The following is an 18,011-nucleotide window of genomic DNA, read 5'->3' on the forward strand; positions in this document are numbered from 1 at the left end:
CACAGTCTTTTTTTTTTAATTTAATTTTATTTATTTAATTACTATTATTTTGGCCACATGGCATGTGGGATCTTAGTTCCCTCACCAGGGATCGAACCCACGACCCTGCAGTGGAAGCACAGAGTCTCAACCACTGGACCGTGAGGGAAGTCCCTACACAATCTCTTTAGTTTCATCTCATACTACTCCACCCTTACCATGCTCCAGACACACAGACTTCCTTTACTCTTCAAATAAGCCAAGCTCTTACCTGTCTCAAGGCCTTTGCTCTTGCAGTTTCACCTGCCTAGCACATGCTTCCTCAGATCTTCAAACAGCTGGTTCCCTCTCATCATTCAGGACTCAGCTCAAATGTCACTTCCTCAGAGAGACCTTCTTTGACAACTGTATATGAAGTAGGCACTATCCCAGTCACCCTTTTTCATACTGCACTGCCTTATTTATAGCATTTATCTCCATCTGAAATTATTTATCTTTTGCCTTCCTCTACTAGAATATAATTTCCACAAGACAGGGATCTTTTTATCTTCACTACTGTATCTCTTTTTACCCAATACAATTCTGAATAGACAGTGGGAGCTTAATTTTAGTTGAATGAATGAATGTCTGACTCCAAAGCCCATGCTTTTTTTCACTACTTCTGCTGTGCCTAGTATATGTGAAATAATACCCCATTCCAGAAGTTAGTCCTTGTTTTTGAATCACAGCCTATTATAGTTATTTTCTTTCAAAGAAGATTTTAAAAAACATTGTTTCTAAAGTAAAACAAAATCTTCCTCTGCTCAGTGAGTAAAAAGAAGACTTTTAGATATAACATCTTGTGCACATCTAAGTTGTGCAATTTTGTAGTTTTCATCTGCAAAATATAGGAGTTGGTTAAAATTAATTCACTTAATCTACAGATATTTAGCAAGCACTGTGCTAAAACAAAATTAGGGACATGAAAATTACATAATATAATCCCTTCCCTCAAAAGAGATTCACAGCTGCCTTTCAACTCTACGATTTGTATGATTCCATATAGTTGTTGTGTAACCTTTGTGCTAGAGAAAAAGCCTTGACTTCCCATTCCTGAGATATTTATTAAAGATCTGTCACCAAGACACTGATAAACACAAGGCTTCCTTTTAAAAGTGAATATTTAATTCAACATTGCAATAAGAATTAAACAGCATTAAAAACAGAAGCGTATTAGTGGCTTAAAAAATGTATAGTAACTTTAGTTTCCTTTGGGGAGGATTTTGATTGCTGGTTCTCTACAGCAAAATGATGCTAGGAAAATGTCTGTAGAACATATAAATTCTCTCTGAATACAAGTCTAAAATGCTTAAAATTAGGGATTAAAGGTTTTAAAGATGCAAATCAGAAATATTCAATATTAGAGGTATCTCATTTGAATCCTAAAAATTTTGACATAATAAAACATTATATATTTTTTAGAAAGATGGCCAACAAATTAATAACTCGGCATACTCTAGAGACTGGCATCCCAGATGACCAGGACTATATTACACGAGCACCTGGCTGTGGTTCATCCACTACCACCTTCTTTGTTCTTCTAGATCCTTCTTGGCTTTCATCTGGGTAACTCCAAGGCACTGTGAGGAAAACAAATGCACAGATGCCCATTTCTCCTGCAGTCCCCCTCAGCATAGCAATCAGGCAGATAGTCAATGAGAAAAAGGTATATAATCCATAACTTATAGTCCCCACAAGGCCTCACTCAATTTGAAAAATTGCCAGTTCTGTCAAATATGCCAACACTCCAATAAGGTATTTATGACACAAAATCTGAAAAAAAAAAAAAAAGACATTTAAAATTAAAATACAATTACTTATAGCAAAGCAGTTTGATATTTGATAAATATTCCAGGCTTATTTTAAATTCCATATCTACAAGCTAAGCTATGAATATAAACCCAAACCATTGCTGTTCTAAGTCAAATAGACTTTACTTAATAAAGATGACTGACTTTAATAAATTTACAACTATTAGTCAATGGTGCTTAGATGGAATTAGACTAGGGTTCTTATTTATCCTGGCTTCCATGGATAAGCTAACTATCTGCCTAAAGAGAAGGGGGAAGAAGGAGTATCTATGAACCCCTTAGACTTATATGCAAATTGAGTGTCTACATTTTCTAGAAAGAGTTCCATAGCTTCCTTCTTCTCAAAGGGATATATGATGCCAAAGTGTCTTGTAGAAACTAAGCAGAGGCAGAAACCTGGTTAATACATTAATTTCAAACTTTTGAGAGGCAGTACAGTGTTGCAGTTAAAAGCATAAGCTTTTGAGTCAGATGACTGGGTTTAAATTCCAGCTCCATTTATTAGCTGTGTGATCTTGAAGGAGCCTACTTATCCTCTGTGCCACAATTTCCTCTTTACAACCTATGCAAATAGGTTGTTGTGAAAACTAAATGGGACAATATGTGTAAATGCTTAATAATGCTTGGCACAGTTAGTGCTTGATAAATGTTACCTTCATCATGGCATTATTTGAACCTAGGAGCCACAGTTACTGTCTTAGATCCTTACAAGAGGCCCTTAGAATAGACCATATAAAACAGGGTCACCCTTATATTCATAGATGGATAAGAACACATTATATAAAATAGTTTTAAAATATAGTTTATTAATAGAATGTGAGAATATGGAAATAAAATTTTAAAATATAAGGACTTCATGAAATTGAATTCTGAGGTGCTAACATGTAAATTTATTTCTTTATAATGTCAAAGTAAGATGGAATAGTATAATATTTCAAATTTATTACTGTGAACCATAGTAAGAAATAAATTTAACATCATGACCCAGTACAAGCAAATGTATATCCTTACTACATGTTATATATTCTCATTTTTATATTTTCCACTCTATTTTTCTTTTGTTTTTTAAGGCTGGTTTCTTCCCATCAAATTACTTCCTAACCTACTGCTGCATTGTGACCTCCAGTCTGAAAAGCATTAAAATAGTGCTTATAAGATAGAGTATGAACTTCTTGGAACCTAAGAGATTAAGTGTTTAAATCTTGACTCTTCCTCTTACTAAGCTATCTTGCATGTCACTTAAACCTATCTTGGCTTCAGCTTCCTTGTTTTAAAAATAAAATAAATGTAGATAAAAACACCTAACTATAAGGTTGCTCTAAAGATTAGAGTTAAAGTATGTTAAACTCCTAGCACAGTGACAAGACCAATATTCATGAGTGTTTATTGTGGCTGTATTTTAATATATTTTAAATATATTAATATAATACACTTAAATATATTTAGGTGCCTACTCTCAGTTGTTGTTGTTTTTTTTCTCAGTTTATTTCTGATACTTTCTCTAACAAGGCCTTCATAGACACTAAAACAATGTCTCTATTATTTCTTTCCCAGTAGGGATAGAAAAGCCTAAAATATAAAGATGATATTTTAGTTCTGTGTTTCTACTCTAATTTTCTTATCTAACACACAAAATCCTCTGTTACTCTGATAATTATTTCAAAGTTGACAAGAAAATTCTGAAAATTTCAAAGTTACTACAGAATAAGTCATATTATTACCAAAGTCTATGGGTACACAGTGTATAGTATCCTTCCACTATAAAGCTGCATATAGAAGGCTTAAGACTTTTTAGTAAACCATTTATAAAGCATAAAACAAAATCTCTCTACTGTCGTCAATTGGCAGACATCCCAAAGTGTTTCTTCAATGTGGAAAATACAATTGCCATACATTTTGAAAACTATGCAACAATAAGGAAAAATTACTTGACTAGATTTGCTCAAACTAACCTTTATTTTTCCATCAGTATGTGCTGAAGCTACAGATGTTGAAACACGAACCAATCTTGTGGCTGATAAATGAATTTTGAAATGCCTATGGAAATGTGAATACAGGCAGTCCATGAATAAGTCAACTTCCTCCTGGGTAACTTCCCCAGGTGTTTTGTGAACACTGTCCCACAAAGCTTTTGCATCTTCTGGATGTATGGCATAAGAAATATCCAGACTTTGAGGGCTACAGGGTACAGACCAAAGAAATTCAGTAGTAGCCATATAATGGTCCATTTTGCATGCAGTCCACATAGCGGCCATCCAGGAAAGATTAAACGCATTGATTGCTAAGGGACGGAAATAACAGTCAAAAGTTTTCTGAAACCACGTTCCAATTATGGCTGTATTAGTCTCTGCACCATTTGCAAGGAATAAGGGTAGACAGGTGAAATCTTCTGAAACAGTCTCCAGAAGACTGTCTCCAAATATACAGCAGAACCAACCAGTCCACAACACTTTACCTTCTCTGTGCTCAGATGGCAATTGAGATTTTGACAGAATCTATGAAGAAAAATCAAACGGGTTCATTAAATTCAAAAGTACATCTCCTCCTAAAGTGCATCTTCTCAGCATTAATTAGTACATTTAAAAATAAGAAGATATGTAGTATTACCTGCCAAAAACCACAGAGGTAATAGTCTCCCTGATCATTATTAGGGTGTATCAAGTTAACTGACCTTTCTCCTAATACTCTTTATTAGGACAGACATGGTATATGGCAAGATCTTGGTGCAACCAAAATGCAAAAAGGGGTGCCAGTATGGTATAACCAGGTACAGTACCCTGAAAAAAAAATCTCAAAATCTCAACTTGAGGGGCTTCCCTGGTGGCGCAGTGGTTAGGAATCTGCCTGCCAATGCAGGGGACACGGGTTCGAGCCCTGGTCTGGGAAGATCCCACATGCCGCGGAGCGACTAAGCCCGTGAGCCACAACTACTGAGCCTGCGCGTCTGGAGCCTGTGCTCCGCGACGGTGAGAGGCCCGCGCACCGCGATGAAGAGTGGCCCCCGCTCGCCACAACTGGAGAAAGCCCTCGCACAGAAACGAAGACCCAACACAGCCAAAAATAAAATATAAATAAATAAATAAATTTAAAAAAAAAAATCTCAACTTGAACTTCGTCTTCCAATGCAGGGGGTGCAGGTTTGATCCCTGGTCAGGGAGCTAAGATCCCACATGCTTCCTGGCCAAAAAAACCCAAAACATAAAACAGAAGCAATATGGTAACAAATTCAATAAAGACTTTAAAAAAATGTAAAACAAAAACCTCAACTTTAGAAGGGGACTTCTCTGGTGGCGCAGTGGTTAAGAATCTGCCTGCCAATGCAGGGAACACGGGTTTGAGCACTGATCCAGGAAGATCCCACATGCTGTGGATCAACTAAGTCCGTGCGCCAAAACTACTGAGCCTGCACTCTAGAGCCCACGAGCCACAACTACTGAAGCCCGCGTGCCTAGAGCCAGAGCTCCGCAACAAGAGAAGCCACTGCAATGCGAAGCCTGTGCACCGCAACGAAGGGTAGCCCCCGCTCACCACAACTAGAGAAAGCCCACGCGCAGCAACAAAGACCCAAAGCAGCCAAAAATAAATAAATAAAATTTTTAAAAAACCTTTAGAAGGGACTGTAAAAGGTCACCAAATCCAATGTGCTTGAATTATTCCACTGAGGAAGACGTCACTATTTCCTAAGGCAGCTCTGTCTATCCACTTAAAATGTTCTTTCATATGTTAGGCCCTATAGTTACCAACCACTGGTCCTACTTTCTTCCTTACGTGCATGTAGATGAAATCTAATCTAATCTCTCTTCTACAGAAAAAGCCCTTCAAATTTTTGATGATCCTTATCATATATACTGCTATGGTCAACATCTCCAGTTTCTTCAACCATTCCTTCTATGACATACATTCAAGTGCTCACACTATCTGGACACTCTTCTCTGAAATTCTTTGGCAAAGGAATCATTTGTAAGTGAACATAATTACTTCAAAAAGGTCTGATTACAGGACTGTCACCACCTTTAACCTAGATTATACTCCTACTAATATAATCTTAATAGTTTTCTGGTTTTTAGTTGACAGCTCTACATAAATTAGCCCTACATACTCATGTTTGCTATTAATAAGTAAATCCCCCCCCCAACTTACACTGAGGCAGTAAACTTATTCCTATTAAAATTTTAATCTCTTTCAATTTGGCCCACTGTGTCAATCCATTCAGCTCTTTTAGAATCTTGATTATATTTTCCAGCAGATTGACTAATCCCTCAAACTTTAAATTTGTAAATTATATAACAAACATACCTTCCAGATATTAATAGAAGTTTTAATTAAAGTTTGACCAGGACAAGGTGAAGATCACAGCCCTATATTATATCCCTTTAGAGATGATCATTTAAACAATTATTTTTGCCATTTTTCTCCTTGTTCAAGAAGTTATAAGAGACTTTCAAATACCTTAAAGCCAGATGTATTATGTCTATCACGTTTTTATAACCTATAAGTCCTGTAACCCTGCCAAAAACCACAGAGGTAATATTCTCCCTGATCATTATTAGGGTGTATCAAGTTAACTGACCTTTCTCCTAATACTCTTTATCTCATTTCTTGCACTGGCAAGAAATGAGATTTAGTTAGAAAACTATTAGAACACTATACTAGGAATTCAAGAGGTCATTTCTATTCCTCACAAGAATATTTGCTTGCCTGATGACATGCAAACCATGTAACTTCTTTGGGCATCAGCTGCTTCAACTTGACAGAGACTGCTAATTATCTACCCAGTATCTATTTTTCCTTCCACAGTAAAACAGTGCTTTCACTTGGGGTGGCAAAGTACCCACTAAAAATTTTTTTCTAGTCTCCCTTCCATCTGGGATGTAAAAAGAAGTAACTGTTGGGTGTCAGCAAGTCTCGTTAAAGATTTACTCAGTGGCAGGCATCCTGTCTGACTTTCCCATCTTCCTCCTACTTCTTGCCTTGAACTTACATATAGTATTTAGAGCTCCAGGAGCCAATTTAGATTATAGTGTGACCATAGGAGGGAAGCCATGCACCAAGGATGATAGAGAGGACAGAAGGAGCTTAGATTATTAACAATTTCATGAAGCATTTACCAGCCTGGAAAAGCTTACCTCTGGACACTTTTTTGGAAGACAAGTAAACCTCTATTGTCTTTAATTCACTGTTACTTAGACTTTCTGTTACATGCTGCTGAACCTAATCCCAGTAATCCTGAGATCCTTGCCAATACTATGATCTATACCAGGGGTCAGCAAACTTTTTCTGCAGAGGGCCAGATAGTAAATATTTTAGGCTTTGCAAGCCATGTGATCTCTGTAGCAACTACAACTCTGCTGTTGTAATACAGAAACAGCCATAGATGATATGTAAACAAATGAAAGGGGCTCTATTCCAATAAAACGTTATTTACAAAGCCAAGCAGCAGGCCATAGTTTGCTAACCCCTGATCTATACAAATAAACAAAATTTCAACTGTTTCAGAATTTAATTTATCAATGACTAAAATGAGTTAATTTAGCAGAAACAGAAGAAGCAGGCATAAATAATAAAATAAATCTGGTTTCTTAATAAATCAAAGGACAGTCCCATTACTTTTATATACTACATATAGGAAGGAATGTAAAATGTTACATTTCTGAGAGTAACTTGGTGTGATACATCACAATATGCAACAATGTTACTTTTTTGCTAAAATTCTATTTCTAGGATTTTAATCCCACTAAAAACCATAGAATTATACAGATAAATTTACAAAAACGTAAAATTTACATTTACACTTAGTTACTCAAAATGACATGAGTAACTATCTACAGCACTGATTATTAGTAAAAAAAAAAAAAAAAGCCATAATGCAGAAGTATGGGCAATATGACCGCAATTTTAATAGATACAGACAGCCAAATAGATATATCTAGGTTCATGATGGAGTCTGTAATTTCCTTATAATGTCTTTGTCTAGTTTTGGTATTAGGGTAATACTGGGCTCATAGGATGAATTAGGAAGTATTCCCTCTGCTTCTATCTCTGAAAGAAATTGTAGAGAATTGGTATAATTTCTTCCCTAAACGTTTGGTGGAATTCACTAGTGAACCCATCTGGACCTGTTGCTTTCTGTTTTGGAAGGTTATTAATTATTGATTCAATTTCTTTAATAGGATTAGGCCTATTCAGATTGTCTATTGACAAATAGATGTATACCAAAATGTTAAACTGTGGTTTTTAACTTTCTTTTTTTTTATTTTTTTTTAACCTTTAAAATATTTATTGGAAAGGTAGTAGTCTCATATAGTACAAAATTCAAAATAGAAATGTACACTTTGAAAAGTTAGTCTACCAGCTACCCCTGTCTACCCGCCTCCCCCAACTCAGTTCTTGCCCCCAGAGCCCAGTTACCAGTGTTTCGTGTATCTTTCTGGAGCTGCTCAATGCATATGCACAATGCAGCTTTTAATTTCTGTTTTTAAGAAAATGTACAACAAAATCTTCTGCTACATGCAGAGTTTAAGTGTTTTTGCAAATACATGTATTATTTTTTCTTCTTTTATGGCCCCTGGCTAACATGTCTTGTTCAGGAAAGCCGTTCATATTCCAAGATTGAAAACAACTTTCCTATATTTACTTCTAATACTTTTCTATTTTGGTTTTAAATTGACATCTTTAAACCAACTGGGTTTTTATATTTGAACAGAGTCTGATATAGGTGGGGATCTAATTTTATTTTCTTTGAAGTATGGCTATTGAATTGCTTCAATACCATTTAATCCAGCCTTTCCAATGGATCCAAATCATTTAATATCCAGGTCCCAAATCTCCAGCATCAGTAAGAACCACCGAGGATAGCTTCATCCCACAAGTCCCACTCCTGGGTGCTATGTTTGCCAGGATGCTTCTTCTCTCTACTGGACCTTCTTCCCTCCTTCATGGTGTCCCAATCATGGGTGCTCTTCTTTCCGTACTTGGGACTTCTCTGTGCTTCCTGGCGCCACTTTGGCCTTCCTCCTGTTCTCTTTGTGGGAATCTTCATCCTCTTTATCCCTGTGGTGCTTCCTCTTCCACGATACCTGCTCCTCATCGCCATGTCCTCCTCCTCCCTTCTCCCTGGACCTGCCAGTGCAGCCTCTGTCTTGATCTCCTGCCTGATGGACACTGGTGTGGTCCTCTGAGAAGCAGCTGGCCTCTTCTCTGTGTTGTGCTGTGTGGGGGCCAGTGGTCATTCCTTGCACAGGTGGGCTTGGAAACCACCGGTTATTGAAGAAATGGTCGTGTTTTTTCTGACAGTGATTTACAGGTTCCAGTCTTTGCCGGAAGTGATGAATATTGGACAGTGTGGGTAAGTGGCTTTCCACTGTTTTCGGCCTTTTGTAGGAACTGGAGGACTTGTGGGGCCTCCTGAAGGGGAATCTCTGCTCCAGCATTGGAGGTCTGGGTGCAGTGTGGTCCTTTTCTCTGTACACAGAGTCTTCTGTCCCCTTTCTAAAGCAAACCTCTGGTTGTAATCCTCTGGCTCTTTGCTTTCTAATATAATCCTGAAGTTCACGTTGAAAAGAGTCATAAGTCTTAGAATTTTCCATTATACTGACTATGGATGAAACTCTGGAGTCACCACCATGCACTAGTTTACTGAGAGAAATTTCCACAAACAGATGGAGCCTCACTTCCTCAAGCCTACAAGTCTTTGGGGTTGTGTAAGTAGAAGATCTGTGGGCCCACAGAGAGCAGAGGTTCGCCTGCCAAGAACCTCAAAAGGAAAGAAGGAAGGAAGGAAGGAAGGAAGGAAGGAAGGAAGGAAGGAAGGAAGGAAGGAAGGAAGGAAGGAAGGAAAGAAGGAAGGAGCCCTAGCTAGGGGTAGGTTTTACTCAGCTCCAGGAGAAGAATCCCTACTTCTTCGCAGCTCAAACTTCTCTCTTTGTACTTTTATGTATTTTCTAAGTTTTCTAAAATAAACATGATTATATTGTAAAAGGAAAGAAACTTTTTTTTTAAGTTGGTCATATCTAATTACTATAATTTGGTCAAACAAGACATAAAATAGGTTATAAATCACAAGCTTAAGAATTTTAAAAACAGTAAGAAAATATCACAATTTCTAAATCAAGACAACGCACATTCTTTTCTCCTAGGAAGCAAGTACTGCTTATATGATATACCTGGACAAGAAATGCTTCAGGGTCTCTCTGTGTTCCTTTCATTCCCAGGAGAGTAGAGAAAATCACTTTGATGTTGAAGTCGTCTCCCACTTCCACAGCAAGTCCTTTTTGCTTTTCAGCAGCAATAAATGCATTCAGAAGTCTAGAATACTCTTTGAAATTAGTATAGGAGAATTTATATAAGGGAGTTAAACTATATAAAGTCCATTGTTTATGCAGAAGGAATGCAAACTTTTGAGGATCAACATCTTCCTAAAAAAAATCAGGACAAAGGAAGTTTAAGAATTAGGGAACATTAGTAACTAAGAACTTAATCACAGTATCTTAAATATTTAAAACAAAGCCATTACTGGGTACCTGATCTTTGCATCTGCTGTACTTTCCCTTTGGAATGTTCTTCCCAGGGAGTTCACATGGCATGTTCCTTTCCTTCATTCAGGTCTCTGCCCAAATGTCACTCAAGAGGCCACCCTATCTAAAGTAGCACCTGCACCCATTCCAGCTTTGTCACTCTATATCTCCTTAACATGCTTTATTTTTTTCACAGCACTTATTACTATCTGACATTAGGTACTTGTCTGATTTTTACTGTCTTCACTACTAGAGTATGAGTTTGATGAGAACAGGAATTTTTCCTATTTTATTCACTACTATATCTCTAGCACCTAGAACAATGTCATCTAGAACAGCTGTTCAATAAATATTTATTGGATGAACAGTTATATTTGACTTTTAGAAACTTCAAATTATAGAGTTTAAAAATAGTCACCACTATATTCCTAGAGCATCTAATTTGATTGGTTTTAATTAAGTAATTTCTAAAATTGTTTGGCAGTAAATTCACTCCATCACTCTAATTCAGTAGATCAAATAAAAAGATAAGTAGGAGTATTTTGGCCAGGCTCTATTAGAATCACAGGGACCACTAAAAACAAAACACTTCATTTGTATTGGCACTATAGCAGTGCTGAAGGTCTTCATACACCCCTACATAAGCTCCTAGTTTTATCCTGAATTGAACTTTTCTATAGAGTCCATACTTCCACAGTCCCAAATATCTTTTGGAACTTTCACCACAGTTGTCCACTTGACAAAAATATTTGTTCTTACTAGAGTACTCATGGAAAAGCTGTAAACTTTTTTCTTATTACTATCGAAAGATTTGGGGAAAAAAAAGGGGGGTCCAATGGTTAGGACTTGGTGTTTTCACTGCCAGTCCCCGGGTTCAGTCCCTGGTTGGGAACTAAGATCCCTTAGGCTGCGTGGTGCGGCCAAAAAAAAAAAAAAAAAAGATCTGGCAAAATTATTTGTATCATAGAGAAAAGGAAACACTGAACTGGACATTCCAGTTTTTTTTTTTTTTTTTTTTTTTACTGTTGCAATGTTTGTTTTTTTATTTTTCCAGTCTTTAATTTATATACAATCTCTGTTTTCTGGTCAAGAACCATAACTTTCATTACCAGGACTAGTAATTTTTCTTTTTTTTTAAATTTATTTATTTTATTTACATTTTATTTTTGGCTATGTTGGGTCTCTGTTGCTGCATGCGGGCTTTCTCTAGTTGGGGTGAGTGGGGGCTACTCTTCGTTGTGGTGCGTGGGCTTCCCATTGCGATGGCTTCTCTTGTTGCTGAGCGCGGGCTCTAGGCGTATGGGCTTCAGTAGTTGTGGCTCACAGGCTCTAGACCTCAGGCTCCTTAGTTGTGGCACATGGGCTTAGTTGCTCCGCGGCATGTGGGATCTTCCCGGACCAGGGCTCGAACCCGTGTCCCCTGCACTGGCAGGCGGATTCTTAACCACTGCACCACCAGGGAAGCCCTAGTAATTTTTCTTTAAAAAAGTTTTCACAAAAAAGCAAAAATTTTCTCATATGCCAAAAGATACTAGACCCACAACACAGACAAGAAAAAGTTAAAAGGAAAGTGTGAGTGACTGATCAGCCAGGTTCCTTGCTAAGTGACTCAAAAGCATCCATCAAACTTGTATTGACGGCACTTCCCTGGTGGTGCAGTGGTTAAGAATCCACCTGCCAATGCAGGGGACACAGGTTCGAGCCCAGGTCTGGGAAGATCCCACATGCCGCGGAGCAACTAATCCCATGCACCGCAACTACTGAGCCTGCGCTCTAGAGCCCTCGAGCCACAACTACTGAAGCCTGAGTGCCTAGAGCCCTGGAGCCACAACTACTGAAGCCCACGTGCCTAGAGCCCATGCTCCGCAACAAGGAAGAGTAGTCCCCGCTCTCTGCAACTAGAGAAAGCCCTCGCACAACAACAAAGACCCAACGCTGCCATAAATAAATAATTAAATAAATTTATAAAACAACAAAAAAACTTGTATTGACTGGGGCTTTATTTCATAGTTCAGTAAAATTACAAATTACTAATGTTATACACAGGGGTTTTTTTATGAATGATCAAAACAGAGCATGTTGCCACCAGACAAATCTGGAACAATATAAACACGAAAATAATTTAGTAAGGAATTAGAAAAATTTTAAAAACAGGAATTCATGAATCTGTACTGATAAATAGATAAATAAATGGAACAGAAATGAGAAGGGCCTAAAATAGAATGCCAAAGGCTGGTTGGTAAATATGGAGGAAATAGAGATGGAAAATCATTATTTTTCAACCATCACCATAAAGATGGGATTAGGCAAAAAATATCAATGGATGAAGGATGTAAAGTGTGAGGCAAAATTTTGATGAGGCACAGGATATTTGTATTATCTTAAGGTGTCTCCCCATAGACTGCTTATTAGTTGCAGGGGGGAATAAAGCAGTAATTATTGGGCAACACGTTGACAAGATGATCAAAATTAACATCACCTATGTGCTACCAGATGTTATTCCCCAAAAGGATACAACACGACCTATACAGTATTCCAGCCAGCAATACATAATTTCAATCTAATCTTGAGAAAACATCAGACAAATACAAAATGAGGAATATTCTATTTAAAAAGGGAAGAGGAGGAAACATATTCTTCAAAAATGTCAATGTCATAAAAGACAAAGAAATATTGTGGAAACGTCCCAAATTAAAAGAGGTTAAGGATGGAACTAGAGGATGTCATACTAAATGAAGTCAGACAGAGAAAGAGAAATACGATATCCCTTATATGTGGAATCTAAAAGAAATGATACAAATGAACTTATTTACAAAACAGAAACAGACTCACAGACTTAAGAGAAGGAACTTATGGTTACCAGGGGGGAAGGGATAGTTAGGGAGTTTGGGATCGATATGTACACACTGCTATATTTAAAATGGATAACCAACAAGGACCTACTGTATAGCACAGGGAACTCTGCTCAATGTTAGGTGGCAGCCTGGATAGGAGGGGAGTTTGGGGGAGAATGGATACATGTATATGTATGGCTGAGTCCCTTTGCTGTGCACCTGAAACAATCACAACATTGTTAATCGGCTATACTCCAATATAAAATAAAAAGTTAAAAAAAAAAATCAACCAAAAAAACAAAAACTTTGTCACCACTGGAGAATGCTAGGAAACCAACACCAAGCATTATTTTGAAAGCTAGTAAATAAAGAGAAAGAATTTAAAAAAAAAAAAAAGAGGTTAAAAAACATATGGTACTGATAGTGTGAATAATTGTTATAGCTGTTACTCATTTATTTTATTACCACAGGGAGTAAGAATATACTAAAAATACTATAAATAGTAACAACAATTTAAATGTTTCATTCACAGACATTCTCAATTATTAGTAACACAAAGGAACACAAACAGCATACCTGCAGTGGTGAACACTGGGGAATTTTCCTTCGAGGTGGAGTCGGGATAAATGAAGTCTGCTTCCTGACTGATTCTAATCGTTTTTGCAGAGGGGTGGCACCTATAAAGTAATCTTTAAGCCTTGAGGATGCACACTGTCTAGGAGTCGATTCTGGTGCATCATAAGAATCCATGGTCTACATAAAAAGAAATAAAACCAGAATTCTAAACACTAAAAAGTTAATTCATGCTCATAGTTTCACTGATTCCTCTATCTACTATAAAGGAATTCTTTCTCTCTCCCTCCTACTCCCTGCCCCATTTTGACGTTTTAATCAAATCCTATATCTCTCATTGGCTATAGGCTATTTTTATGAACATCTTACAGATAGCTCAAACACAGTTATGTTCAAAACTAAATTCAACTCCTTCTGTCCTCCTTCCAAAAGCTAGCTGGTCCATTTTCAAATTCTTGTCAATTTTCTAAGTTAATTTAAATTTATTTAAGTAGTCTCCCACTTTCATTTTTTAACAATCATTAAGCACATTCTTTTGAATTTTTCCTTCCTCAGTCTCTCCATCCATTCCCAAAGCTACTTCCTTAGCCAGGTCTTATTACCACAACTAAACGTTCCATATCTGAGGGTAATCCATTTTTCAGAAATGGTACTTTATTATTAGTCACCTGTGCAAAAAACTTTACAGTGATGAGATAAATTCTACTCTTCTGCTGGGTATTCATAACTCATAATTCAGCTTGTCCTTATCCTACTTCTCCTAGACATGAACACATTCTTGTCGTCATGTGTTTGCTTATCAACTGTATTCCCTATCTCAAGTGTTCTTTTTCCATTCCACCTCCATTAAAACCATGTGTGAATTTGATCCCCTTTCAAATAGTAGGGTTTTGTTAACCTTTTCCCCCCCAGAATACCTATGTTACACACTTCTGTCTGTGTCTGTATCAGTGGCTCATTCTGGGAAGCTGTGTGTGTGTGTGTGTGTGTGTGTGTGTGTGTGTGTGTGTGTGTGTGTGTGTGTGTGTGTGTGTGTGTGTGTGTGTGTGTGTACAGAATGAGATCCTCAGGGGTAAATATTTTGAAAAAGCCCAAAAGCCCTCTAAATGAGTCTAACAAAATCCCTCGAGAATATTCTACAAAACCTTTGGAGATTAATAATACACCAGCCCACACAGCTCTCTTCAATCACCTAGTCTCTACCACTCATTTTGGCCTGAATTCATCTACTTCTCTGTACTATTTTTTTGGTGTGCATTTCTTCTCTTCCCAGCAAAACTAAACTACTTTGACTGAAATCATGCTCTTTGTATTTTTCTTGTATAATTACCCTAGTATAATGTTGAATGCTGTTTAATTGTTAAGCAAGTATTAGTTTAATTGAACAGAAGTATTTCATGGAACTCCAAAATTGAAAGGAATTATGATTTAAAAGTTATAAAAATTACTCTCAAGTAGTGGCACAGTTACCCTTTCAAAAATTTTTTTCACAAATGAAGAGCTTTATTTATCATTATATTTAAATTTCATCATGTCAAAGTATGACACACTCTATATCTTGAACCAAACTCCATAAATTAAATATATAGTTCTCAAAACTCAGATAATGCCCAGAGAAAGATCATATACCATACAACTTAAATAGCAGCTACTCTAAAGCAGTCTGGCTTTAAATGCATACAGAATTGTCTATTCAAAATGGAATTTTAATCAGTCCCATCTACATTGAATGTTTCTTTCAAATCTGTTATTTGGAATAACTGCTAACATTTATTGAGTATTCATCATATGCCAGGTAACTTTCTAAGCCCTTTAACAAATATTATCTCATTTAATCCTCAAACAACTGTATGAGGTGGGTTATTATATTCCCAGTTGACAGATAGGAAGATAAAGAAATTAAATAACTTGCCAAAGTCATACAGCTAAAAATGCCAGAGCCAGAATTTGGACCGAGACCGTCTAACACCAGAGTGGGTGCTCTTACCTCCTTCTTGCACACTGTCTTTCAATAGGGATCAATTTCAAGGCAAAATAAGCCCTACTAAATTTGACTCCTTAAAAGAGAAATTCTATGAATTCCAAAAGGATTTTAAAGTCTATCTAGGTGAGAGAAAGACTACTAGCTCTGAAAGGACTGGTTTTGAGAAAACATTTCCCTTGAGTAATTTAATACTGCAGTAATGTGAAATAGCCCAATCCATGCATTAAAGATTAGAAAATGGTTTATACCTATTTTACTTTCTCACTCCATACTCAATAATATGTAATTTTGCCCCGCCAGATAATTAAGAGGTTAAAAATATAGCTTGACTTAATATTTTACTGTCCCAATATTCTTCCTTCCAACTGTAAGGAAAGAGGTCCTCTTACTTGCTTTCTAAAGCCAATCCATCAACCAATATTCTAGATCTCCATGTCCCTTCACATTTCCCTTGGGCACCATCTCCCACGTTTATTTCAAACCTCTATCATCTCTAATCTCTACTTCACAGGATACTTTTCTTCCACTGCCAAGCATATTCTTGTATTCCTAACACTAAAAATTTTTTGTTTAAATCCTATCCGTCTCATTCGTCTTGAGACCAATTTCCTGGAAATACGGTATATAACTATTGCCTCCACTTACTAGTAAATATTTTATTGGAAATCTTCAGCAACCTCTCTTATGAATCCATCACTATAAAGGCACGGCACTTTTGAAGATTACCAATAATATTTTTGCGAAAATCATGGCCAAATACTTGGTTCATCAAGTTTGCTCCTCCTTACTCCTCTAAACTTTGTTACCTTGTTGTTTTCAGACACTCAATTATTTCTCCTCCTTGTTTCTTATGGTTCCTTCTGACTCATTTGCTGATTCCTATCCTTCCTCCAGTCCCAACAGTGCGTGTCTCCCCAGACTCTGAAATCACTCATTCTCCATATGATAACATTCATTCTACATATGACTCCTAAATCTCTATTTTCAGACCTTTGCACCTGCATTTCCAATTTCCTGTAAAACATTAAAATTTTGTGTCCTCAAACTCATTAAGTTAAAGCTAAACATTAGTTCACAATCAATCTTTCCCTTCCAACTACCCTGTTTCTCAGTAATAATTCCACTCTTCCTTCTCATTTTCCTCCCTGCCCCTTAAAATACTCCTTAGTCAACTTTTATTCTTCCCTCAACTTCACGTTTACATCCGAATTAGCATCAAATTCTGACGTATTTCTTAAAAGCATATATACTAGCCCTCTCAGATTTGGCCTTCACTTGCATTCTTAATTATAGCCATTTATCTTATTCCCAGTCTTAACCTCTTTCCCCAATCCATGACTAGTTTCTCCATAGACACCACTTTTATCTTGTCATTACCTTGCTTGAGATGCCATAACAATCCCACACATCTTCTAAATAAATGAAGCCCAAACTTCTCTGCCTGGGTTTCAAGGCACCTGATCATATTATCTGATCCTATCCAGGTTCATGTTCTACTACTTCAGTTCTTACCCCAAGATCCATGGACAAAGGGTCTTTCCAAAATCTAAAAGCCCTCTAAGGTTGGATGCAAAATGGTGTATGCGTGTGTATCTGGTGGGAGAAGGGGGTGAAGAAAGGTCCAGGAGATGATTCTTTAAACGGTAAAGAGCCACTGCCCTACCCCCAAACATGCACTCCTTCCCCTAGGCTGCTCCTCACCCTCCTGCTCTTCATGCCTGTCATGTTTGCCTCTGCTCCCGGACTTTTTTATTAAACCTATTGCCAATTAAGACTACTTCTCCAAACCCATTTGTCTGACCAAATCCAATCTATCCTTCAAGTTTCATCTCCTCAGGAGAAGCTTCCAAGCATCCACAGAGCTAGCTCTCCGGCCAATTCCTCTTGCACTTGCAGTTCAGAACACACAATTACAACTCAGTTGTTTTTCTTGTACTAAGTCCGTGAAGGAAGGGACCCTGACTTAAATCACTTTTGTACATCGTCACCTAACGCCAATGCTAAGCAGGTCGTGTGAAACACATCTAAACCCCCAAGTATTGTAAAGATAACGACCACACAACAGGGCAAAACACAAAGTTTACTGCCACGCCCGGACCAATAACAAAGCATCTTACCAATAAAATGCCGTGATGACGCTGTCAACCATTCCCTTCACGAATCATTCTTCAAGTCTGGATCCAAAACTACGTCGAAACTGAAATCCCCTGAAGTAAAACAGCCGCCAAAATGACAGCGAAGAGTAAGGCCGGAGGAACCCCTGGCGCTCCCAAATTCC

The 18,011-nt window shown here is 37.4% G+C and overlaps 1 protein-coding gene across 1 annotated transcript; it reads right to left on the reverse strand.

Annotated features, from left to right (window-relative positions):
* Window positions 1-1,129: 1,129 nt before the first annotated feature.
* On the reverse strand, window positions 1,130-17,984 carry CENPL (centromere protein L). The gene is made up of 5 exons (XM_036869666.1): window positions 17,851-17,984; window positions 13,753-13,929; window positions 9,992-10,243; window positions 3,782-4,324; window positions 1,130-1,791 (listed from the first exon to the last, which is right to left on the reverse strand). Exons 2-5 carry the CDS (start codon window positions 13,924-13,926, stop codon window positions 1,720-1,722), a joined length of 1,041 nt encoding a protein of 346 aa, XP_036725561.1. The 5' UTR covers window positions 13,927-13,929; window positions 17,851-17,984; the 3' UTR covers window positions 1,130-1,719.
* Window positions 17,985-18,011: the final 27 nt, after the last annotated feature.

Source organism: Balaenoptera musculus, chromosome 1 (assembly GCF_009873245.2).
Source record: "Balaenoptera musculus isolate JJ_BM4_2016_0621 chromosome 1, mBalMus1.pri.v3, whole genome shotgun sequence".
Lineage (NCBI taxonomy): Eukaryota > Metazoa > Chordata > Mammalia > Artiodactyla > Balaenopteridae > Balaenoptera > Balaenoptera musculus.